The 26,375-nt window shown below is 48.5% G+C and overlaps 1 protein-coding gene across 1 annotated transcript in view; it reads left to right on the forward strand.

Moving 5' to 3' along the window:
• Positions 1-26,375, forward strand: part of Tll2 (tolloid like 2) — a 109,799-nt gene that overhangs the window by 58,464 nt on the left and 24,960 nt on the right. Inside the window, exons 4-10 of the mRNA XM_048452863.3 lie at positions 1,715-1,870; positions 2,530-2,647; positions 4,367-4,545; positions 5,934-6,039; positions 13,730-13,854; positions 16,530-16,645; positions 20,886-20,988. Coding sequence (XP_048308820.2) covers positions 1,715-1,870; positions 2,530-2,647; positions 4,367-4,545; positions 5,934-6,039; positions 13,730-13,854; positions 16,530-16,645; positions 20,886-20,988 — 903 coding nt within the window. The remainder of the gene's footprint in view (positions 1-1,714; positions 1,871-2,529; positions 2,648-4,366; positions 4,546-5,933; positions 6,040-13,729; positions 13,855-16,529; positions 16,646-20,885; positions 20,989-26,375) is intronic.

Consider the following 26,375-nt stretch of genomic DNA (forward strand, 5'->3'; position numbering starts at 1 on the left):
AGTTAACCTTGCAGCTCCAAACAAATCTCACCTGGTTGTGTGTATAGTTCTCTTTCTCTGCTGGTGAGGGCAGGATGTGATGCAGCTGCTGTGGGACTCAGCCCAGTAGTTCCCGAAGAGGCAAAACAGAGCCTTGCGGCCTGGCATTGCACACCCAGCACGTGCTCAGCAGAGTGGAAATCTGTGCCCACCAAAGCAGTTGTGCACATGAGCGTCCCTAGCTGAATAATTCATAATAACCCAAAGTGGAGATGACTCAGATGCCTCACTAAAGACCAGATAAGCTAAGCGTGGTCTAGCCCTGCAGTGGAATGCGACTGAGCCACAAGATAGGAAGAAGAACTGATTCGTGCTGTGACTGTGGATGAACCTTGACAATTTGCCAACCTAAAGGGACAGAGTCAGAGAGCTGCGGCTGTGGCCTGGTCTTGCGCGTATGGAGTGAGCAGGACAGCCACAGCCACAGAAACCAGCTTATCGTGGGGAGATGAAGCAGAGGGAGAAACCAGAAGTGACTGGTAACGGGGACGGGTTTCCTTTTGTGGCGATGACAGACGTGCAGTTAGACAGTGGTTTGGCAGCACACGTGGTAAATATGCTAACACCCAGGGAGCGGTGCACTGTGGAAGTGAGCGCTATGCTGAATTCCTTGTTTTTAAGGAACGAAAAGCAAGAAAAGAAACATAAGAAAATGAAAAGAGAAGGAAGTAACTAGGTAAATGAAATAAAGGAAGGTTTTTTAAAAAGCGAGTTGTAATAGCTGTTCTTAGGGTTCCTCCCCAGTGTAAGAACTGGGGATGGTCTCTGAGTAGAGGAAGGAGGAGGTCTAAGCGAGCACACTGGATGGTGCGATGGAGGTCCAGCATGGTGTGGATTCAGTCAGGGAACCCCATTCTACCCCAAATCCCCACTATTGTGGAGTCCCCTTTTGGACTCAGAGCCTTTTTAAAATATTACAATTAATTATGTGTGGAGTGGGTGGGGAGGGTGAGGTAGGGTGGGAGGAGGGTGAGGTGAGGTAGGTTGAGAGGATGAGGTGGGGTGGGTGGGAGGGTGCGTGTGAACGCGGTTCCCATGGAGAACACAAGAGGATGCTAACTCCCTTGGCACCACTCGACTTGGGTACTGGGAGAGCAGCTCGTAACCTCTGAGCCACCTTGCAAGGGCCCTGGACCCAGAAACAAGTTCCCTTTGTTTCCTTCATGTTTCTCTTAAGGGTCCAGGCATCATGAGGACTGGGGAGATTTCAGGAGGCTCTGTTTTACTAGTAACAGTTTTGCAGACTCTGTTCCCACCCCCTGCCACTAGAACAAACTTGTTAACTTTCCCAAATTATTTCAAAGTGTGTAACAGCACTGACATTCTTAGGTCAAGACAAAGGATTGAATCTGCTTGCTACCCCTGTTGTACAACTTTGGCCTCCCAGAGAGTTCAGAGTTATCTGGGCCCTCTCGATTCTATGCATCCCGGTGGGTGAAGCTTTTTCAGAACCCCAAACAAATCAGACCTTCTGTGGTCAGAAGCCCAGGGTCCTCTACACATGTTCTTCCCTGGGTCTGGAACATTACCTCCCAGGTTCTAAACCTTTGTGGGTGAAATGTTTCCTTAGAACACAGGATTCCTACCTCTTGTGTCAATCTGCCATCAATAAAACCCTTAAGCATAACTTAGAGACTTTGTGGGCCAAGTAACTGATCTGTTGACTGTCTTGCAGATGGCAAGGATGACGCCACATTTCTGCCTGGCCTTGGGACCTCAGACACCACATCTAAGACCTTTTCTGCCAGGGTCCGGAGAGCCACAACCTCAAGGACAGAGCGGATATGGCCTGGAGGAGTCATTCCTTATGTTATCGGAGGGAATTTTACTGGTCAGTAGCCCTAGATGTGACCTCATTGGAGCCAGTGAGAGAATCCCCCTAGGAGGACTCAGTGGGGATGAGCAGTTGCTAGGACCACAGCAGTCCCACCAGCTAAGGTTCCTTGGTACCTGTGTAGCCTGGCCCTGTCTCTGCTGGCACTGTGTCTCCAGAGGTCTCCCTGTACGGAAGGCTTGGAGGAGAGAGGGGTTTCTTACAATTTAGCCTTAAAGGCTGCAGAGTCTGCTCCATGAACAGCAGGAAGACAGGCATGGAGCTGTCCATGGTGGCTCCCGGCCTCAGCTTGGATTAGCAGCATAGACCTGGTAGTCCCCAGGCACAGGAGCAAGGCTCCACGTGGTAACCAGCGGACACATGGGTGTCATGGTCCGCACAGTAACCAGAAGACACAAAGGTATCACGGTGTCACATGGTGTGGCATGACTTCCTTGTCTGTATCCTGGCTCCACCTCACAAATTGCTTAACATCTCTGTCTGCAGTTCCCTGTTCTATAATGTGGAAGGTGATAGAGAATTAAATGAGGTAATACCAATATCAGCAAGAGTTTTGAAACTCAGGAGCAAACTTTGTCTTAAGACTGTGACTTCCTGTGGAAAGAGGGCATGGTGTGCCCAGGAGTGATGTGACCGGCGGTGCCCTGTTGTTTCAGGCAGCCAGAGGGCCATTTTTAAACAGGCCATGAGACACTGGGAGAAGCACACCTGTGTGACCTTCGTCGAGAGGACAGATGAGGAGAGCTTCATTGTGTTCAGCTACAGGACCTGTGGGTAAGCAGGAAGGCAGAGCCTCCGCAGAGTGCCCGGTGACAGGCACAGGATGTGTGGGGCTGGAACTTCCGGTCACACCATGCGTTTCCTCTGAGCTGTGATTTGTGGGAGGTCAGGGTTTGCTGAGAACACTTGGTCCTCGGTAGAAGCGAGTGAGTTCGGGGTGTGGCTCCAGGAAGACTCTCTGCTGATGGTCCTGTCACCAGGACAGCGTGGCTAATGGCTCATGTGGAGAAAGACTGAGGCCAGTGACTCAGTGGCATAGCGGATGAGGTGGCAGGGCTACTGTCCACTATGCTCCAGTGTCTGAACGTCTGCCATTTTAGAGAGAGCCTTTTCCCCTTTCATATCCCATGTGCCCTTCTACCCCCATCCTCTCTCATCTCCTGATACCCTCTGTCACCATGTTAGACTTTTATAGTTTATTCACATTTACCCTTGTTTATACTTCTACATTACAGGCAGTATAATTACTGACTAGGATCTGTCTGTGAAGGAGAATACACAGATTTTTGTCTTTCTGAGTTAGGGTCGCCTGACTTAATATTATATTTTCTAGATCCACCCGTTTTCCTGATTTTAGTTTCCTTTGTAGCTGAATAGCATTCCATTGTATATACATACCACCTGCAGAGGCCAGAAGTGGGCATCAGATTCCTGGAAGCTGACCTCACAGTCAGTTGTGAGATGCCACCTGGGTGCTGGGAACTAAAGCCAGGTCCTCTGCAAGAGCAGCAACTGCTCTTAACCACTGAATAATCTCTCCTGCCCCTTTGATTTATTTTTTATACCTTTATTGAAGTAGCATAATAAGCTTGGTGCAGTGGCATACACCTGGAATCCCAGCACTTTAGAAGATGAACCTGGGATATTAAGAATTTAAGGTCAGCCTGGGCTACATCATGAGTTCTAGGCTACCCTAGGCTACATAGTTGAACAATAATCCTAAAGGAGTGGAGAGATACCTCAGTGTGTAAGAGTACTTGCCCTGGAATCTTGAGGATCTGTGTTCGAATTCCAGCATTTGATTCTCTGACAAACCCATGTACATGCAAAGGTTTACATACCCTCACACTAATGCACTATCATCACACACACACACACACACACACACACATGTGTGCACATGCACACATACACACATGCACCATCATCATACCATCATCAACAACAAAACAATAACAAAACCTCATAAAGCCATTGTTTACCAGTGTATTAGGAATAATAAATAAATAAATAAATATTTTTTGAAAAAAATAACTGTGCCCAGTATAGACTTCCTCTAAAGCCAAAGACAATGACACCTAGGGGCATCCTTTCCAGAACTCAGCCACCTACTTCTTGTCTCTTTTTGTCCTCAAAGAAGGCCCTATGAACTCACAACTTAGAAGAGAGATGGGCATGGACACATTTCATTCTGGGTAGGAAGGGCATTTCTTTCTTTGGGCTCTAAATGAGGTCTGTGATCACCAAAAGGCCCAGTTGCATTCTGGGGAAATGGTGGTCTTGTTGGGTAAAGTTGGACAATGAAAACACTTCCACCTCTGAAATGCCTTCTCCCTCCCTTCCTCCCCCCTCTTTCTTTCTTTTTTCCTTCCTCCTCCCTTCACCCCCCCTTTTTTAATTTTATATCATGGGTTGCAAGATGAAGTGGGACAGAGCCTGGCCCCCTCCATTGATGTCCTCAGGCCTGCTAATCTCCATGTTTCCATCTACCAGCTGTTGCTCCTATGTGGGACGCAGAGGAGGAGGCCCCCAGGCCATATCCATTGGGAAAAACTGTGACAAGTTTGGAATTGTGGCTCACGAGCTGGGCCACGTGGTTGGGTTCTGGCATGAACACACTCGGCCAGACCGAGATCAGCATGTCACCATCATCAGAGAAAACATCCAGCCAGGTAAGGGATCTTGAGTGAAGTCTCGAAGCCAGCAAGCTTGGGACAGTCATAGGCTTGGGGACAGAGAGAAGAGGCCCTGCTGGGAGTTGTTCAAGGCCCATAGCTAACGGGAGGCAGTGACCCAACTTTGTAGGTTCTTGTTGTGAGCCTGCCACCTTCTGCCTGCGGCCTTCCCGAGAGCTTATCTGCTGCAGCATGCGGCTTACAGTGAAATAGACGCCGTGATTCTTCTAGTAAAGGAAAATGAAATCCAACTCAAGTTCCTAAGCGATGTTAGGGCTGAGTAACCAAAAGAGAAGTTCTCCTGGCAGTTTTTAATGAGCCACTTTTGCCACTTTTGCAGCCCTTTGAAACTGTAATGCAACTAAGATACACATGCATGTAAAAGACAGTGCCCTGCCTAGACGCATGCTGCCCCAAGTCAGACAGCACATGCAGATCAAACATGTATGCATCTTCTCATGTTGAATATATAAAAGTTTGTAGTGGAGCCTGGTGAGGTAGTACTTGCTAATAAGCCATGCACTAGGGAAACTGAGACAGGAGGAACACAAGTTGGAGGCCAGCCTGGTTTATGAGTGAGTTCAAATCCGTCTCGGTCAACTAATGAGATCTAGTCTCAAAACAAAGGAACACAAACAAAAAGTTACAACCCAAAAGTTGACGATGAACATGAAAGTAGTTAGCTGAGTTATATGACTGCCTTAAACCTGCTTTGTGGTATGTACGTGTATATGTGTGTTTACATATTTGTGGCTTGTGGAGGCCAGAGAACAATCTTGGATGCTTTTTCTCAGGGTCTTTCTACACTATTTTTTGAGACAAGGTTTCTCATTAACCTTGAGTTTGCCAAGGGGGCTAGAATGGTGGCCAGTAAGCCCTAGGGATCTACCCTTCTCTGTCCCAAAGGTTAGAGTTACAATTAGATGCCACCAAGCCAGCTTTTTTATACTGGTTCTGGGAATCGAACTCAAGTCATCAACTAAGCTCCTTAGACTGCTTTAAACCTGTTTCAGAGGACCCTAACCACAAACATTTGAATTAAATCTTCGGATTGATTTTCTTGTTTCTTCAAATTGCAAGATCAGAATTTTTTCTTTTAAATGAAATATTTTGGACAAGAGATTGAGTGCGAATCTCTCTGTAAGCAGAACTGAACGTTTCAAGTGACATTTTGGGAGAGGTGTTGGGCAGTGGAGCAGAGAGAACCCAGGGCTTGCCCAGTGTTCCAAATCTCTAGTCTATCACATACAATCACCATTAGCCTGTAAGTCCTTCACCTGACCACTCAGACAAGAGAAGGAAGTTGCCTGGGCACTCCGCCACCCCACAGCTTCTATTTGGGTACCCCCTTATTTTCACAGTCCTTAACAGATGTTGTGTCATAGGTCAAGAGTATAATTTCCTAAAGATGGAAGCCGGCGAGGTGAGCTCCTTGGGAGAGACCTACGACTTCGACAGCATCATGCACTATGCCCGGAACACCTTCTCAAGGTCAGAACCTTTGCTGTCCCCTCCCCTGCTTTATTGCAGCTGCCTCAGGCTTGGGTCTGAGGAGCCCTGGGGTCTGTGGAGAATGAGCAGGTCTCAGCATGCTCCTTCCATGGCTGGCCTGTCCATCCTTGAAATACAGTGGCCTCTGGGCCGCAGTGAAATATAATCTAATCATGTTCTCACTAATAAGATTGAGTCCCGTCGTGAAGCTGGTGTTCCATCATGCCCTCATGTCACAAGGAGCAAACCGGAAAAGAGAAATTACGGAGAGCTTGTCTGGGAAAAAAAACCCAGAGGCTTTTTGTAAAATTCCCATTGGGTAGGGGCATCTCTAACACACATCTTAAATAAATTGGAAAGTGCTTGCCATTGTCCCAGAAGAGGCTCTGATTATTGAAACCTAGGTTGTGTCAGAGATGGAACGGCTGTAAATCATGGGTTCGTTTTAGAGACAAAGAAAACTAAGCTCCAGCCATCTTGAGAGAGCACAGGTGCCCAGATCAGTGTGAAAACAAGGGTGCAAATTCCCTGGGTCTCAGGGAATGGGTGCTACTCACCAGAGAAGGATGGACCTGCCATTTACCTCAGGCACACTTGGAGTCTGTCCCATGTATGTGGCTGTGCATGGGGACATTAAATATTCTCTATGTTGCTCCTGCCTCTAGGTCACGTAAGTGTTGTGTACACAGAAGGGCACCCTACTAGTCCCAGCTGATAGGTCATTGCAGCTCTTAAAAGAAACACCTGAAAATAAAAGGAGACACTGCAAATATTTTAATCTTCTTACAACTCTCTGTTCATTTCTAATCCTTCCTCCTAGAAAGGTCCAAGGTGGTTTCCAACACACACACACACCACACACACACACACACACACACACACACACACACACACACGACAGCAAGGATTGGGAGGAAGACAGAGAGCTCTGATGAAGCCTGAAATAAATTCAGTGCTCAGAATACAGGCCAGTAGGATGTGATGGTTTTGTCAGTGTGGGCAGCAAATCCTCTCATGCTTCCTAGTAGCAAGGCAAAGGAGAAAGTCTCCCTGGGTGTCAGGGTTAAAGTGAGTTGTTGTCTTGGCAGTGTTGGCTCTGGATACGAAACTGATCACTGAGAGTTCTTTGGTTCTTGGGCAAGGAATCCTCTCTGTGAGGTTGCCAGACTAGTAAATCCCAAGTTCCTTAGTGATGCTGTTCATCTGACCTGCCTGCTGCACCCACGCAGGGTTCCCAAACCCCTGAGCAGAGAGTGTTGCTCAATCCAGACCTCTCCTTATGGGATGGGAGGCACAGCCACCCCCTGAGTTCCTTCCATCTCCAGCTTGTGTGCATTGAGCAATCTCTTAGTCTAGAGTAGGTAAGGAGTTGACCAGTGACCCTGTGCATTGCACATAGGAAAGCTGAAGTTCAGGGGCTTCCTCTTCTAGACTGGTCAACTAGACTTGGGGGTCCATTCTGGGGTTGAGGGGTGTTGCTGTGATAAAATACTCTGACAAAAAGCAACTTAAGAAGAATAGAGATATTTCATCTTATACTTCCAGGTCATAGTGTACCATTGAGGGAATTCAGAACAGGAGCTTGATGAAGTAACCATAGAGGAATTCTGTTTTCTGGCTCATTCCATAGGCCCATTCTCTCTCTCTCTCTCTCTCTCTCTCTCTCTCTCTCTCTCTCTCTCTCTCTCTCTCCTTATGTACTTTTACTTCATATGTATGTATGTTTTACCTGCATGTATTTAAGTGTATCACACCCGTTATCACACCCGTGTTTGATGCCCTCACAGGCCAGAGAGGGCAATGGATCCCCTAAAACTAGAGTTGTAGACTGATGTGAGCTACCAGGTACATACTTGGAACTGAATCTGGGTGCTCTGAAAGACTAGCAAATTCTCTTAACTATCAAGCCATCTCCTAGCTAGTTTTCTTATACTATCTCAGGATCACAGATCACCTTACCAGGGTAGTATCACCCACAGTGCCTACGTGCATCAATTAACAACCAGCACAGTCCCCACAGGCATGCCCAGCAACCAATTTTATCTAGACAATTCTCTCAGATGACTCCTGTCTATGTCAAGTTGATAATTGAAGCTAGCTGGAAGAGGGAGCGAGGTTCAGGAAGCCTTTGGAGTGGGCAGGAGGAAAGCCTAACCATGGATGAGAGAGGTGGGTGGGAATGCAGGTGCTGGGACTGGACTGAGACTTAGCTTGGAAAACAGGCAGGGAACAACCTAGTACCACCCATCAACCAGGGGCTTCTGGGCTGGTTTGTAGAGATAGTATCACGTTGTCAAAGACACAACATTACAGTGGCCCAACTGAGAAGCTTGTGCCTTGGGTCTTATTTTGGTAACTTCCATAACTCTTCCATAATTCTTCACTTTCTAAGTTTTGGTTGTGAGTCTTGTTAAGGGACACCCTTACCATGGCAACTCTTTTGAAAGAAAATGTTTAATTGGGGTGGCTTACATTTTCAGAGGTTTAGCCCATTAACATCATGGTTTGACACGGTGGCATGCAGGCAACATGGTGCTGGAGAAGTAGCTGAGAGTCCTACATCTTGACTCGCAGGCAACAGGAAGTGGTTTGTATTATGGAGCACGGCTTGAGCATATATGAGCCCTCCAAGCCCTCCTCCACAGTGACATACTCCCTCCAACAAGACCACATCTACCCCACCAAGGCCACGCCTCCTAACAGTGCCACTCTCTTAGGAGGTCATTTTCTTTCAAATCACCACACTGGCCTTTAACAGCTGAGCCATCTCTGTTTATCTGCCAAGTTCCTTCCTCCACCTGGAGACTGAGAACTTTGGACACAGCACTGTCTTATTCTCGTCTAGTGTGTAGCATCCAGTGGGTGCCCGCCACATACTAGGTATCTAACAGACTCTTGTTAAGTTTATAAGTCAATGTGGGAGGTGAAAAAGGCCTAGCAAGTTACATCACAGAGGAATGGGTGAGGGAAATCCTGTCCATTATTCTGTCTAAGTCTTTGCACAAACTCACAAATGTGACAGTTGCTCCTCTCCAGAAGGGAGACTGTGAGTCTTGCCTACATAGGACATGTAGAGCTGTAGGAACAAAGCCACCTTCCTGTCATTGGCTCTGTGTCACCTACCGCACTACGTTCTGGAACCAGAGGCCAAGCAGAGGCTCATTCTGTTTTTCCTAACTTTCTTGCTTTTTTCCCTAAATATCTTTTCCCCTCCTATGATCTCTAGCTCATAATCCTATTGCTTCTGCCCCTCTGGAGGGAACCTTTTTTAACTCCAAAGTCAGCATGAGCTATCTTATCAGCACAGAGCAGAGGAAATCTTCAAGCCAAACTCATAAAATAATCCCAGCTCATTCAAAGTGCCTAGGGGGGAGATTGGCAAGGAACAGCAGCACGGGGGCATGGTGGGCAACCGGCGCAGTGCGACTCCCCCAAGGCTGACTTCTGTTACCGCTGCTATACCTATCGCTGCACAATTTCCCTGCCAAACATAGGGTCTCAAAACCGCAACTTACTGGGGTTTCTGTTTTGTTTTAGTTTTTCACTCTGGGTGAGCCCAGCTCATTCTTCTCTGGCCGTGCCCAGAGCTCTCGCCCTTACCAGTCATTTGCCATCTTGATCAGTCTGGGGAGACTAAGATGGCCCATCAGACATCTCCCACTCAATGCCAGCTGACTACAGCCCATGGTCCGCCTTCGCATGACCTCCCACCTTTCGGGAGATTTGACGAGGCCCTTCCCTGCTTGAGGGCTCAGGGCCATTGGAGGGCAGCCTGGGTGGCTGCAAGCCTCTAAAGGGTCAGGCTCTAGAACTGGTGTGACATCGCTTCTCTCACCTCCTATCCGTCAGAGCCACCCAGCAGGCCAGAATCAGGTGAAGTGAAGAAACACGCTCTGCCTCAACTTTGCCTTTCAAAGGGATGTCACTACTATTAAGAGGTGAGGTACATTATTTAACCATCTACCCCAGCCCTCTTACCAACTCTTGCCCCAGAACTTGGAATAACCACCGCAATACATTTTGCTGCAGGTAGATCACTGCATGGCATTTGAGATGATTTTCTGTATGACATTTTAGCAGGCCGTTTTGAACCATGGACTCTTACTGGCAGGCTTTTTTTTTTTTTTTTGGCATTTTCCCCCCAGAGGCTTCTCTGCCTCCTAACTGTAGCTCATGTCTCTTGGTTGTTTCTCCCCTGGGGCTCCACTGTACCTCGCTTTTCAGCTTGTGAAAGAGCAGCTGAAGACAGGCTTGTGGGACAAAGCCCTTCCTGCTGATGGGAAACGCGGTCTCTGAGTCTCTTTACGACCTGAGTTGTCTCCTTCCAGTTCTGTCCCCTCTGGTTTTATTGCCTTTCTTCTCCTTTCCCCTTGGTTGGACCCAGGCGGTGGGGAGTGGTGTCCTTAGAAGTTTTGCTGGGCACGGGTCCAGGAGGAGAGGAGACAGTTCTCCGTTACAGGGATGTCTTTGTTTGGAAAACCCAGAGCTGACAATTTTATCCCCGAAGGCATCTGTCAAACTTTTCCAGTTTAGCCTGACGTTGATACTGGGCACTGTCCACCCGGAAAGGGTAAGGGAGTTTTGCTGCAGTGCTGCATACATACAGGGTGGCTCTGAGAGTGGACATTAGCCAGGACTTGGTGGCCTGTCAGTAACTCAGGGATTCCATTGGTGTCTTGCTCCAAAGACTGGGTATGAGTCAGCGCTGCCTTTGTCCAAAACCTCTGTTGTACTAGTCCACACTAACTGTGCATGGAAGCCTGTTGTTCCTCGAGCAGTGGGACACACTAGGCAGAAAGACCAAGATGGCTGACAGAAGGCTTCAGATCTGTGTAGGGGCAGGGGCTGGCTCTCCACTGTAGCTCTGTCTGCACACCATTCATTCAGGGAGTCTAGTCACAATAGGACTGGCTCCCAGGGTCTTATGAAGATGAAATGACAGGAAGGGTCTGTCTGACACATAGGAAGTCCCTACGAATAGTAGAGGAGGAAACACTGTGGAAACACGCCAGGCCTACTGATGGCTTTGCCAGTCATCAGCTAAGCCCAGGCTACTCCATATACAATATGCTTATATGTGGTTTTTGCTGCAAAATTTCTCCCTCAGGGAAGCTGTCACAAGGTGCCATGTCCTTTGTTAGGGCAGAAGTATCTCTCTGTCAAGTAGCAGATAGTAAAATTCAGAATTTTATTTGTCTTAGGAGTTATGATGTAGGGCTTCAAGGCCGGTATGAAGAGGGGAGAAGAGAGTGCCCCTGAAGTGTCTTAGATTCTGGAAGAGGGGGACATGAGACTCAGAGAAGGTCAGGGCGGAGGGGTAACCGGCAGGCAAAGGAGGTCGCAGAGGACCTCTGCGGAGGATCTGGTATCTATTGTGCTCACTGGAGAGGACACGCGCTAGAAGTCTGACTGAGAAAAACAAGCATCTCACAGCCAAAAAGATAACAAGGTGATGTCGGCAGAAAGGAATGGAGATGTGTGTTATCCAGTGTGGCAGAGAATTTGGGAGAACACAGAGCTGGGGAGGGAAAGAGAAGGAGAGAGTGAGAAGGAGGGGGGAGAGAGAGAGAGAGAGAGAGAGAGAGAGAGAGAGAGAGAGAGAGAGAACTCCTAATAACTAGGCTGTGTATATTTTAGCTGGTTCTTTTGAATGTAAATAACTCTTCTGTGAAGTTTTTTTGAAAATAATTCCTGATTGCAGCTGCATAATTTAATTAGAGTGGGTGAGGCTTGTGGCTTTTCCCCCTCCCTCAGTCCGTAAGGACAGAAAGGAGAAATCTAGTCTTGAGAAACTTACTTTTGGCAGAGGAGAAAATATCACCAACACATTAAAAAAAAATGATGACAGAAAACTAGTCAAGAGAATATGGCAACACCATATGGGAGGGGTAGAACGGGTCCTGGAAGGCTTTTAAGGGGGAAGGATTGCTGATGGGGATCTAGAGAATAGATTGGAGTCTGTAAGGAGGCAAAACAATCAAGCGGGGGTAGCCTGGGGAGGGGACAGGGTACACAGGGGTTGTTTGGGGCCTAGAAGGAGATAACCAGAGGCATAGCAGGAGAGGAAGCCGGAAGTCATGAGCAAAGGGCCCAAGTGGCAGGAAGCTGCCAAGCACACACCTATCCTAGCTTAATGGAGTGGCCATATTGTAGCGTTACAGGACTAGAGCAAAAGAGACTGAGAGGAACCCGGTTAGGAAGTATTTAAAGAAAATTCAGGAAGAAGAAGTGCCAATCATATGAGCTCAGACATGTACTGGGAGCCAGGAGGAGGGTCTGGGCTCAAGGGATGCCTACAAGGTACACTGGACAGAACTTGGTCACTGGTTTCAGTAAGAAAAGAGTGAGGGACAGGGAGGAACTGAGAGCCCTTTTAATCTATTCTCCAGAGACAAGCAAAGGATGGAAAAACTCAATGGGGAGCCAAATTTAGGGTAGTATCTTGGTCCATGGTACAGTTCAGGGAGTGGTACCAGATACTGGGGTCTACTGGATGATTCTGAACTGGAAACCGTTCTCCGTGGGTCATTAAACCTCTGGTGGTGTTGTCTGGACAGAGAACAGAGGCAGGAGCATCATCCATGCAGGAAGAAGAAGGGGTTGCTTTCTCCCAGTTCACACAGCAATGCCTGGAAGAGGACAGTGAGGAAAGAGGCGCTGACAGCTTTCAGAGATATAGAGAGACAGGTGAAGACTGAGAAGACCCTGCCGGAGCTGCACATGATCACCGCTGGTCCGCTTAGGTCCCGGTCGGAGGGCAGAGTCAGCGAAAGCCGAACATCAAGCGAGAATGGAGAAAAGGCTTTTCAGGAAGTTGCTTAAGAAAGGAACAGATGACAGCTGGAGAAGGGACAGCATGCAGGACAGGCCCAGACGGGGGTCGAGAGACAGAGGAGGTTTATGCAGTGAGATATGACAAGACCAGGGCTCAGCTAGACATCTGGGGGTCCTCTTGTGTTTGGAAAATGCCCATGACATTTTAGATCTTAGTCACACAGTACAGAATAAGGTGCTAGAGCTAGGAGGGGCCATCACAAGCAACCAACCAATCTTCTGTTGTACAGTGGAGTAAACTGAGGCTCAGGTTCAGGAAGGTTCAGAGAAGGGAAGGGGATTCTTGAATCAACCTACATGGCAGAGGCAGGACCGGCGTAGGAATATGCAGCCTGACATCTTTGGATGACCTCTATTGCTCTTGATTCAGCCGCTGGACCAGTTCCCAGGCTCTTTCTGAAGCAGTTCCAAGACTTATCTACACAAAGTACTGCCCAGTGCACAACTCCAGGGGGCACCACTCATACTGTGATCTCTGAATAGTGGTCTCCGGTTTATACAGCATGATGGCCCCAGGGTGAGGGCCTGTCAGGGACTTCACAGAAGCACTCAGTACACATTAAGTCGGGCAGGTTTCAGACTACTGGACTAGGGTATATTTTTCAACTTGGCAGTTGCCTTCCCATTGGGAAATGAGTAGGCAGCTGATGGGATGGAATGCGGCAAGGCCTGAGTGAAGAAACCGCTCAGTCATGCCAGCAGGGGTGTTGGGGGGTGGGAGGCAGGGGGTGGCAAGTGAAGGAGACAGGAATGTTGATGGGCAACCAAGGACGAAATGAAGACTGGGAATCTCCTCGCACACAGCCTGACAGCCTTGACTTTTCTTTCTGTCTATCTTTTTTTTTTCTTCCTGTAGAGGAGTTTTCTTAGACACCATCCTACCCCGTCGAGACGACAATGGCGTCAGGCCAACCATTGGCCAACGCGTGCGGCTCAGTCAGGGAGATATAGCTCAAGCCAGGAAGCTGTACAAGTGCCCAGGTAACTGTGAGCCACAGGGGTTCTGAGCAACACCTAGCATCCCATGCCACACAATGCATGCTGTGTGCAAGCAACACCTTCTCTTGCTGGGAAGCGCCATGGGGAACTGAAGGGACCACTCCTTGGCAGCTGTGGTTTCTGGTGTTTTTGTTAGGGAGTGTGCAGTACAGTGCAGAATGCTGAATTGGAGAGGCACATCCCAGGCTCAGAGCCCATAGCTTGACTATGGGAGGCTTTTGAAGTTCGTTGGCATAGCCCCGAGTGCACAGGAAAGAGGGGAAGTGGAATACAGTACAGTGTGACCCGTTGCTCCGAGAGCCCCTCTTCTTTCTAGGGAACTGGAGAGTGTGAATATGAAAAAGGAAGAGACAAGAGTTTCTGGCAGGAAGACAGAGAGTGAGAGAAAAGCTTTGGGGATGGTAGGGGTCTGGTTCCCAAATGTGACAGTCAGAGCAAGTTTCTGGGCTGTGGCCTCAGGGCTGCATATATGCTGCCTTGCTATATGCTGTTAAACCTGCCATATGCTGTTAAAGACCAGAGACTATCTTGGGGTGGAGCAAAGGCTTATCCTGAGCTAGGGCTGCAGTCCCTTCTCCTTAGACTGGCCCTCTTTGCCTTCATCTCTAGCCTGGTTTCATTTCTGTTGCTGTGATAAAGTACACTGACAAAAAGCCATGTGGGAGAAGAGTTTATTTGGCTTACACAGTCAAGAAGAGAGAGAGAGAGAGAGAGAGAGAGAGAGAGAGAGAGAGAGAGAGAGAGAGAGAATAAATGTGTGGATCCTACATGTTGTCTCATATAACTTTCTTCTGTGTAGTGTAGCTTGGGACTGACCCCCTGCCTCGGCAATGGTGGCACCTACATTGGCCTGGGTCTTCCTGCATCAAATAACAATCAAGGAAGCCTCTTACAAACAAGCCCACAGGGCAACCTGATCTAGATAATTCCTCGTCAGGACGCTCTTCCCAAGTGTTCTGTTTAAACTAACCAGCTTTGGCATCTTTTCATCCCATGCCACCCTGGGGTCAGTGCCCTAAGGCACTTCTAGATCCGTGCAAAGTATCATTTGTGCCACTGGTGGGACAGAATGAACTTCAGGGGTTTGTGGAGGGCAGAAGGAAGTTCCATCGCCAGTGGCTCCGGTAGCCTTTTCCACATCCTTCAAACCAGATGTGTTTTGATCTGTGGTGGAATATTTGAAACTGGGGTTGTCGGAGAAAATCTGGGCTCTGACATTGCCCTGCAGTGCAGGACCATAGGGACTGGAAAAGGTTGTGTAGGCTGCATCCTTATGGAACGAGGAAACATTTTCATCCAGCCCTCAGCCATCTAGGGGGCATGCTAGGACTGAAATTCAGGACACACATATCATATAACCTTCTGAATGTAAAGGGAAACCTTATATCACTCCCTGGGAAATGCCATAGTATTTATTTAGTTACACTGTATATGCTGTTTATTTCCCAAAAGGCTTCCCGGCAGCTGGTAAATATCCCGGAGCACACAGTAATGTATCTAGCCTTGCAGAATGCTGATGATTATTCTGAAATAATTTCCATGGAACCCCCGGGGGTGCTGGCTGCTGGGAGTGAGCCTCACTATGCTTGGCAGTTGTTCTGTAATGTGACACCGAGGCCCTGATAGCTGGGACTTCCTGAGGCAAATGATGGGCAGCTCTCCACATACCCTTCCTGGAGCCCCAAGAGCAGCAGCCGAGGCTCTGAGGGGTCGCTGCAGACTGGGGCTAAGGCGGTCGCCAAGCAGAGACGGGCTCAAGAGCAGGAGAAAATGCTTGAGGATGCTCATTCCCAGCACTTTGTGGGGAGACCCGTGGTGGGGGTCACTCAGCAAGCAACTGCCTTTGCATTTTGGGGGTGTCAGTCCCCAGGGTTCAGGAAATACAAATGTCTTTTGCTCCCAAGCTACTGAAATCCCTCTTTCTTCATTTCTTTTAAGGACAAGTTAGAGAAAGTATTTTTTTTTCCTCATGCAGGTTCTATATTCTAGACACATTCACTTCTGGGCAACCTTCAGAGATGAGCAGGTCCAAGAGCACACTGTAGGCCACCCTCATAGAGCAGCCTGAACCCCTCCCTTTTTCTCTGCCTTTTTGCTTCTTTGGTAGCTCTCTCAGAGGCGAACAGCAAAAAGAAAAGAATTTAAAAGGGGCTCGAGAGAATGTTTTCTTTTGGCTTTCCTGACTTCTGTATTCTCCCTGCTACAGATGTGATTATAAAGGCTCCAGCGTGCCTGGGAAATCTGTAGCTCACTTGTCCAGCATGCCCAAGGTTCTGGGCCCAACCTCTCTCATCGATCAATGAGTAAATCAACTCTACAATCTCAGGAACACTCTGGGTACCAAACCCTGAGAGGACCCGGTCCATGTGATATTGGCAATTTCACTGGCCTTCTGAGTTGGTTCAGCTTTTAGCTGGAGAATTGAGCTCTGAACCCAGATCAAGCCATGTTGAGAGCCTTTGACAAAAGCCCTTGGTGCCACTTCCTGGCACCAAGATCGACTTTTGCTTGCCCAGGCCATCTACTTGGCTCACTCCTTATCTGTCATTCACAGGGCCTTGGCTTGGGAATGGCTGTTACCTCACAGGGCAGGGTAGCCCGTCGGGGAGGGAGAGCTTGTGTGTACCTGTACCAGAACTGTTGTTTTGCTTATGCAGCATGTGGGGAGACACTACAGGACACAACAGGAAACTTTTCGGCGCCTGGTTTTCCAAACGGCTACCCCTCCTATTCCCACTGTGTCTGGAGGATATCTGTCACCCCAGGGGAGAAGGTAGGTGAGGACATTAACTCCCACGATTGGGTCATTGCATGCTGAGCACACACAAGGCTATAACACTGCACCCCACAGATGTGAACAGTGAACACCGTTTTTAAAAGATGGGTTGGACCCCCATCAGGAATAGTGTGGGACAGGAAGCCTCAGCCTTTGTATTGGTAATCAAGCAGCTGCTCCGAGTGCCCACCGAGTGCCAGGACTTCGCACCCCACTCATTGTTTGAGGACCTCTCAGCCAGCCTTACCCACGCAAATGGACACCTGGCATGCACTAAATGTCCATACCGGTCAGACAAAGCCCAATCTGTCCTTGTTCTGGACTAACACACTGTTATAGTACTCTAGAGGGCAAGTTTCCAAGACAAAACTTCTTGAAACCTTGGAGCTGTGCTTTGGTAGGTGGCAACGTGGCCAGCACAGCGGGCTTCCCTTCTCTAGCCCTCCACCTCTGCCTGTGTTGACGTCCCAAGCCACAATCCTGAATACCATTCACTCAGCCTGGCAAGCAGCTGCTCTGTGGCTGGCCTCTGGTAGGCTGGACTGTCCAGATAAGTGTCTGGTCTCAGATCCAGAAAGGAAGCCATGGCATGGCCTCTAAGCAGGCTCAGGGAATACCAAGGCCCTGGTTCCCCAGAAGAAGATGTTGTGGGCTTAGCAAATCCCATAACACAACTTCCATTGTCCCTGAGGATTCCATGGTTCTCTGGAGCTGAGCTCAGGGCCAGGGCATCTTCTCCTTGATCCAAGGTGGGTATGTTCTGCTCCACCACCGGGTGCCATTATGTCCATTAGGTGGACAAGGAGTCTGGAGGGAAATTGCCCAATCACATAGTAAAATGTAGAACTGGGTTTTGGACTCTAAAGTTTATCTTTTCTTGAAAGATTTATTTTATTTTTAATTCTGTGTATATGTGCATTGAAGGGTGTGTGTGTGTGTGTGTGTGTGTGTGTACAGGTGTGCCCTGGAACTGGAGTTACAGGCAGTTATCAGGCACCCGGCATGTGTGGTGGGAACTGGACTAGGGTTCTCTGCTAGAGTAGTACACATTCCTAACCACTGAGCGATCTCTCCAGTCTTTATCGTTTTCCTGTGTGTTCTACAAATCCACATACTCTTCAAGTTGTCCCAGAACAGATAAATCCCCTTCCTTTGGGTCTAGGTGAGGGGATGGCGCTGTGTTCCCAGATCCCTCTAGAATCACACACGTCACAGCATGTTTCAGTATCATGACTACGGAGATATTGTCCCACTGATAGCCCTTAAGCACACCGAGGACAGAGGTGGTCCACATCATTCCCAGCATCTCACTTTATATGGCCCAGCCACGGCACAGTGAGTGTTTGCGGAATGGTTATGTGGACGTATGCAGGTGAAGTGAAACCTGGGTAGCTAGAGGTGGTGGGATAGGGTAGATATTTTTCAGGTGTCCACGTCAGTCTACAGATTAGATATTCTTAATTTATATCTTTAAGTATGATGTGGCAACCAGAGAGCAATGGCTAGAGTTCACTGAAAGCATTTTTACAGTCCGGATTCTTTCTTCAGTAAGCCATGTCGGACATTTAATCACATTTTCTCATCAACCCAATGAGCTAGATGCTGAGATCCCACTTCTCATACAATAGAAAATCGAACTTGCTGAAATTTGATGGAGAGATGGGCAGTGAACCCACACCCTTGAGAGACTAAGAGCCTGGACCATCACCATGTCACACAAAGGAGACACAGTGCACACACATGTCCATTTGCACATACATTCTCACAATTAAGTATGAAGGCAATGCCCGGGATTGGCAGACTGCACAGTGGGTAGGATGGCTCGTTGTGCAAACTTGGGGACCTGCGTGCAAGTCTCTAGCACCCCCCAAAAAGAGAAGCATGCTGTGCTTGCTGTAACCCCAGAACTGGGGGACAGAGACAGTCAGATCCTGAGAGCTAGCAAACCTGCATAGCCAAAATGACGAGTTTCTGGCTCAGTGAGAGGTCCTCTGCGTGCATATGCACAGATGTATGCCCTCACACACTTACAGGCATGCACTACCACACACACAAACACAGTGTGGTTGTCATCTCGAACCCAAGACGTAGACCTTTGGCGTGGATATGATTATGCTTGCTAGAGGTGCTAACAGGCTGGAGAGGAGGTCGAAGGCCTGATAATCCCCACGTTGTTGACTTGCTGCACAGCGGGCCTATGTGATATGTTTGAAGCGTGTATCCTTCACTAAGTCTCAATGATTACTGCTCACTGGGGACACAGAATATACATCGTTGGAATTCCTGCAATCATTCCCAGTGCTGCTTCAGTCTGAGCTGCTGCTAATTGGTAATTAGAAAACTTGATGTGTTCCCATATCACCTTTTGCTCATCACCTCTTCCCCGATGGTCTGTATGGTTCACTAACATCCTTTAAATAATTAGCCTGAATAATTATCCCTCTGAGTTAAGCCATGAATGTGTTTCCAAGGAAGTTTCACTAACACTTCCTCACTGTAATCGTAAAAGAGCAAAGACTAAAGAATTCTCTGGGACCAGCTTATAAGCATTCCTGAACCCCATCAGCTGATCACCAGCCTGATGCAGACCTAAGAAAAACCCAGGGACACCCCGATCTTAAGATATGACTCAGCCTGGGTTCCTCAGTCCCGAAGAGCCTGACAGACATGTCCATGACACTCATGCACCCCATCTTTTATTCTCTGATACTCACTCTTCAGTTCCTAGGGGGCCACTGGGTTCTGGGGAAGAATCTGACCTGGTGGAAAATGGCCCCAGGAAAGGGGTGGGCACTCTCAGTGATGACCAGGATGGGAAAACAGCCTGTGGGGCAGTGGGGTGCCAGCTGTGATATGCCGAGGGCATACTCAGTGTAGTCTGACTTTTACACGCACATTTATGGAGTACCTGCTGTATGCCTGACGCAGCTCTAGTCCCTCTGTGTGTAGTTTCTCTCACCGACTCCTCCACAACCTGCAGGTGTGCAAATTGTTCTCTGGATGTGGAAAAGGCTCCAGGAAGTCAACTACTTTCTCAAGATTCTAGAGTCAGTGAGGGACAAGGCTGAGATGTGAGCCCAAGCCTGTTTGACTAGAGACACCTCTGAGAGGGAGAGCGAATGGGGGCAGGGACTCCTACAGATCAATGCCAGGGGCTTCTCCTCTGAGCAAGGGCTTAGGAGTGGGCACTTACCTGGACCTGGCCGGTTCTGTAACTTTTAGAGCATTGAGAAAGGACAGAGGCTTGCCTCACGGAGTCTGGAAAATGAGCAGAGCCTAATGTAGGAGATAGGAGCATAGGGATTTCTTTAGGGATTTTCTAAGCGTGGGTTGGGAGCAGTTTGATAAACCTGAGATCTAAGGCTGGAAGACTGACCTAGAAGCTGTAGTTGTGGGTAGTCTGGGACTCGGTGTGACAGTATCCATTAGGAAGGGATATGGAAGAAGAACAGCACAGAAACACACAATATGTGGTCAGTCACTAAGAATAATGGGATGGATGGATGGATGGATGGATGGATGGATGGATGGATGGATGGGTGGGTGGATGGATGGTGGGTGGGTGGATGGATGGACGGATGGGTGGATAGGTGAATGAGCGGATAGATGGATGGATGGATGGATGGATGGATGGATGGATGGATGGTGGGTGTGTGGGTGGATGGATGGATGGATGGATGGTGGGTGGGTGGGTGGATGAATGAATTGATGGATGGATAGATATATGGGTGGATGGATGGGCTAATTTTAGGAAGGCTTTTGGAGAACACAACACTTCAGAAGAGGTCATGGCTGAGGGGATGTTGATCACAGCCATGCTCACATGCACTTGAGCTAACCCCAGACCCTCCGAATGATTGATGATGTTACAAGATTTTTTCATATTTCTGAACCTCATTGACCCCTTACCTCCTTTAAATCCCTAGTCTCAACTCGCCCTGGCCCATCTTTTAATGCATCTTGCTTTCTGTAAACCACCTAGCAACTTCAAAAGCTCAAGTGACTCCCCAGACAGAATAAAGGACCCATCTCCTTCTGTTTACTCCCCATCCTGCCCAAGGTTTATTATTTAATGTCAGGGGGTTTCCTGTGTGTGTGTGTTTTGAGAAGACGCTCCACTGCGGTCTGAGGGCCCTGTATGCTAAGGGGTAACATGAGAACACGGGTATGTAAGATGTGTCCTTCAGAACTCTTCGGGCTTTGTTGTTCAAACCTACTTTATGGTAATTCTTTGCAGATCGTCCTAAATTTCACATCCATGGATCTGTTTAAGAGCCGTCTGTGCTGGTACGATTACGTGGAGGTCCGGGATGGTTACTGGAGAAAGGCCCCGCTGCTGGGTGAGTGAACTTCAGACAGCCATAAGAGAGGAGAGATGGGCTGTTCTCCGGGATGCTCTTACTATCTGGAAGGTTCCATTGTGACAGCCGGCACAGGAAGCTCTCAAGTGCTCTTGTCGTTGTAAAACTCCAAGCACTCCATTTGGCCACACATGTAAGAGGCTTTTAAAAACTGTCAGCACCCTGTGACCCAGCAATTCCACTTCTTGGAATTTCTCCTGGGGAACTAATTAAGGACGTGTGCAAAGCGCTAGCTGCAGGGAGGTTCACTGAAGCGGGCAGAACCAAAGGCAATTTAAACGTCCAACAGTAGGGGTTAGCGGAGTCAACTGTGAGCCATCTTTTCAACAGAAAATTCCCATCCATTAACAATAAAGTTGGAAGCGAGCGTGTCCTGATACAGAGAGATTTCTGGCACCCTGTACCCTGCAGAGAGCATGTTACAGAACGGAGCAAATAGAATTATTTCAAACATAAATGCGTACATGCAGATGTGTGTAAGGCAGGAATTGCAAAGTAAGCGGCTGTAACAGGCAGAGGTGAACAGAATGGGATCGATATGATAAAGCAAGGAGTCCAACTGTGTTGCCCCCAATTGTTCAAAACTAAGCTATCTAAACCATGTGGGAGCTGAATCCAGCTGCAAGAAATCATTTCATGATTTACAATATAAATCTCCAATAAAGTTAGAAATGTAAATGACTCACAGTAGTTATTTCAGAACGGTAGAGGATTTTTTTTAATGTTTCTATTCCATTCTCGGCTTACTTATCTCTCCCAGGTTTTCTGATGGGCAGGTTTTACTTCTGTGGCATAGACAAGGCTATGGATCCATCCACCAAAGGCAGCGTAGACCTTTGAGCAAAAGGTCATGGGAAAACACTATAAAGAGAAAGTTTCCCCAAAATAGCTTCTCTTTTGATGACCAGGGAGGATTATTGTTTCCTGGAGGACCAGTGGTCTTGGGTCTTGGGACCTCGTGCTGGGACTCACTGGCTTGAGGAAACCAGCTATAAGGGAGCCATGGAGAGAAACAGACCAACAAAGAGTCAGATGAAAGGGTTGCAGACAAGAATAGGGTATCCTGGCTGCTAGAATGGTCTGTAGGATGGCCTCCTGGCCTGGTCAAGTCTAAGGCTTTGATGATGACTTGGTCCCGGCATTCCTTCATCTGTACAGAAAAGCCACACTTACTGCAAGTGATGCACCTGGGAGGAGTCATCACCAGGGTGGTTGGCTGCAGATGGGGATGAGAAGGAAAGCCCTGCTGCTGTGTTATATCCTGGGGCACCAGGATGAGGCAGTCACACCAGGCAGCGACAGTCTCTAGGAAACCTGTAGCCTTCTGCATGAGAAATGTCAGCGTCGACTGTCACTAATGGGAATAGCACACAAACACCTGTAGCTAGTGGAAGGGTGAGTTTAAATCCCCAAGGGCACAAACAAGTGGGGATTTGTCCTCCACAGAGGAGCCAGGGCAGGGTCTGCATGCCATCATTAGGAGAAATCCATCATTGTTGTAAGGAGACCACTTGTTCACTTGTTCATTTTCCGGCTGCGCAGACTGCCGAAATAGCCACACAGAAACTGTGTTAATGAAATCACTGCTTGGCCTACTAGCTCTAACTTTTTATTGGCTAGCTTTTACATCTTAATTTAACCCATTTCCGTTATTTTATATTTTACCACAAGGCTCGTGGCCTACCGGCAAGGTTCTGCCATGTCTTTCTCTGGCAGTGGCTCCATAGCTTCTCCCCTGACTCTGCCTCCCTTCTCCCAGCATTCACTTTAGTTTTCCCCGCCGAGCTCTGTTCTACCCTATCAGGCCAAGCCAGTTTCTTTATTAACTAATGGTACTCACAGCATATGGAAGGGAATGCCACATCACATCATGTAGCTAATAGTCCAGACAAACAAACCAAGTGACTCCAAAAGTATGCACAGGAATGTAGGCATGGACAAGTGAGTATATTGCCCAAGACAGTACTGGGTTCTGTTTTCTGCCTAAAATAAACAGGCATGGAAGTAGCAGTCAGAGAGATAGGTTGCAAGCAGCATTGGTCAGGTGTGCCAAAATGACACGGCGCAGGGCAGGGGGAAGACTCAGTGAGTAAAGTGCTTTTTGCACAAGCATAAGGACCTGGTTTGGATCCCTAGCACTCACATAAACAGCCAGGCACTGTAGCGTGCATCTGTGACTCCAGGTCTCAGAGGCAGTAGGGGATATAGGTGGATCACTGGGACTCACTCCCCAGCCAGTTTAGTGGACTCAGTGAGGTCCAGATTCAGCAAGAGACCCTGTCTCAACTAACAAGGTGGAGAGAGAGTGAGGAGGATACCTGATGTTGACCTCTGGTCCCACATGCACCTGGGTACATATGCAATTGCGTTCACATCCACACATGTGTGCAAGCGCTCCTGCGCATGCCTATGCATCTCCTGAGCCCCCAACCTCCCAGTGAGGCTGGATTCCTGGGAGCAGTGGTTTCTAAACCTGTCTGCTCATTGCTACCACTTCCTGGAAACTAACCGGAACCCACACATATAAGGCCAGAGAATGATCCTATTGGCCTCTTATGCCCTCCTCTCTACTACCAAACACACAGAAAGGATGCTCACTAAGGGATGGAGAGGTTACCTCCAAGAAAGGAAGACGTGGTGGGTAGCTTTATGTTGGGTATTGTACATTTCTTTACTGTTTGGATCGCTTACAACAACGCTTTACAAAAGCTCCGTTGAATACAAGGACCAGAGACCCTTCAGCCTGAAAGATACCTTCAAGTCATTGAGTTCCACACTGCGTGGCCAAGCCCAGATCCTGACATGCACTGAGTGCCTAAGGCCTCAGGGCCAGCTAGTGACTGGAAAAAGGCCACACGTCCAATATCCTGGTCTGGGGACGGGTGACTGCTAAATATTTGCAGTTCTTCCCTCCCAAGTTGTCAGATGAAATGCACTGTGTGTTGATTATCTGGAAGTTAACCAGGCTTCCTGGAGTCTTGCTTGCCGAGGTTGGCAGCTCTACATCCCCAGGAATGGGTTAGACTAAAGCCACGGGAGGAAAGAGTCAAAGTTTCCCAGGAAGGGCCAAGGCATGTTCCAGAGAGTGGACATAGGCTGGTTTCCAGGTATCCCCTTTGGTTCTATGGCAAGTGGGAATTTTCCCAGTGGGGATCCTGGTGTCTCTGCTGCATTCTTAGTGCTAGGACAGGACTTGTGCAGTTTGTCAGTTTATTGGTGGTAGCTTAGGTTGATTTTCCTTGGGAGGCTCATATTTTACCTGACTTGCTCCTCTACCCCCCACCCCCTTCTCCGTGTGAGTGCGCACACGCGCTCTCGCACACAGCGTTGCAGCTCAGGCGTGGCCGGGTGCCTGGAACCGTCATTCTTCTTCTGCAGGCTCCCTTCTTTGCCAACTATTTGGTCTGCTCTGATGTTTCCAAATGCAGTTGTTAGTGAATTTTTGTGTTTGGAGCAAGTGCATTGTGCCGGCTAAGCTGGTCCCTGGGAGGGGTCAGTGCCATGAAATCTGCTGGGAGGAGGCAGGTCAATGCCCCTTTGGCAGGAGGGAGAGCGGATTAGGGCGGATTGTAAAGTAGGCATCTTGCTCTGCATCACATTTTTTTCCCAGGGCAGTGTGTGAAAATCCAGGCATAATGCGTGCATAACTTTTTATGAATGGACCCTTTATGACTCCCCACAGAGCCCACTTGGAGCGTCCTCATCTGCATTTCCTCTTCTTGATATCCTTATTAAACGCCTCTAAACCTAGGAACCAGATTTCAGGCTAGGAGCTGACACTTCTCCATGCCAGTATCTCGACAGCCTACCCAGCCTCTTCGGAGGGAGGCTGTTTGCGACCCCGGTTTCTCACTTACTGGTTTCAAAGAAAATTAAGTAGATGAGAATTTTTCACAGCTGGTTAAAGATCACAGAGGGGTTTTCTGTTCCAGGGGTCACTTATCTTTAACAGGGGGTGGGGGTGGGAGTTCAGGGACGATGCCCACAGAGGAGCTAGTTGGTAATCTTAAGCACTGTCCCGCAATGTGGATGCCCCTTCCATGTTACCATTAAAGGAATCTCTTCAAGCATTATACTTCTGTCCGCAGAACTACCTCAGCATTCGGTGTCACCATAACACACACAAAAGCCCCTTATCCCATTTCCTGGAGACAGGGAAGGGAGTTCGGAAAGGCCAGGCCGGTACATCGAAGTCGCGTGGCCCCACTCCTGAGGCCTCCTGGGCAAGGGCAGTTTCCCAAATGAACAGAAGTGATGGTGTGAGGCCAGCAGCCAAGCTTGGCACTGGAACAGACATGCCCTGTGCTCTGAGGTCTTGATCTTCATTTGTGCCTGTTCTATTCTGAGCCGAGACATGAACACGGCCCTTCCATTCTCAGGAAACACGTTTGGTGTCTTATCCGAAATTGCACAATGTTCAGATTTACACCCAAGTTCCTTTTGATGGTGAGGGTGATGAAGGGGGTGGTGACAATGGAAACTGGATCTCAAACTGCCAAACTTCAAATATTGCTTCCACTTCCTGCTTTGGAGACAAATACTCTCATCCTCACCTTGCTCATCTGTGAAGTGGGGACAACAGCAGTACCTAATTCAGAGAAGAGCAGGGTGTCATGTTTCTCTCACTGTGACAAAAGAGCTGAGGGAGAAAAGGTTTATCGAGCTCACGGGTCAGTCCATAGTCACATGACCCAAGTGCTTTTAATTTGATGACAAGGCCAGACATACCTGGCAGGAAAAACCGCTGCTCACTTCATGGCGATGGGTGGGGGTGTGGGGACAAGAGAATATATTCATTGAGTGCATACCCTCGCTGACCTACTTCCTCCCACCTCCAAATAGCCTTTAATCTACGAATCTATCAATGATTAGTCCATTGATAAGGTCAGACCGCATGATGTGGCAAGTTCCCCCAAACCCCACATCTGATCACTTGGGTCCAAACTTTCAACTCAAGAGCTTTTGGGTTACATTTAAGGTTCAAATAATCACAAGTGGGGATGAAATGAGAGTCCCTGTCAAGAGCTTCAGACTGGGTCCTGCACAGGCATGGTCAGTGGCTGGGGGGCTGGGGGCTTCCACCCCCTTACAACTCCTGGGATGGCAAGGGAAAGGCTGAGATGTCAGCTAAGAATTGCAGAGATTTGGAAGATTCCCTGAGGCGGAGCAATATACCTGCCTGGGCCAGGCTGGGGCAGGGCATCCTGCAGCAGGTGTGGTAGAGGGCTCTCCTCTGTAATTGGTCCTCAGAGGCTGTGCCAGCTGGGATTCTAAAGGAGAGACTTATGTGGGAACTTGGGCTAGACGAAGGTGCCCCGCTTAGGGCTGCCGGGTCTGACTGCTCACTGCTCTTCCTGCTGAAGGGT

The sequence above is a fragment of the Myodes glareolus genome, chromosome 7 (genome assembly GCF_982192425.1).
Source record: "Myodes glareolus chromosome 7, mMyoGla1.1, whole genome shotgun sequence".
In the NCBI taxonomy this organism is placed as follows: domain Eukaryota; kingdom Metazoa; phylum Chordata; class Mammalia; order Rodentia; family Cricetidae; genus Myodes; species Myodes glareolus.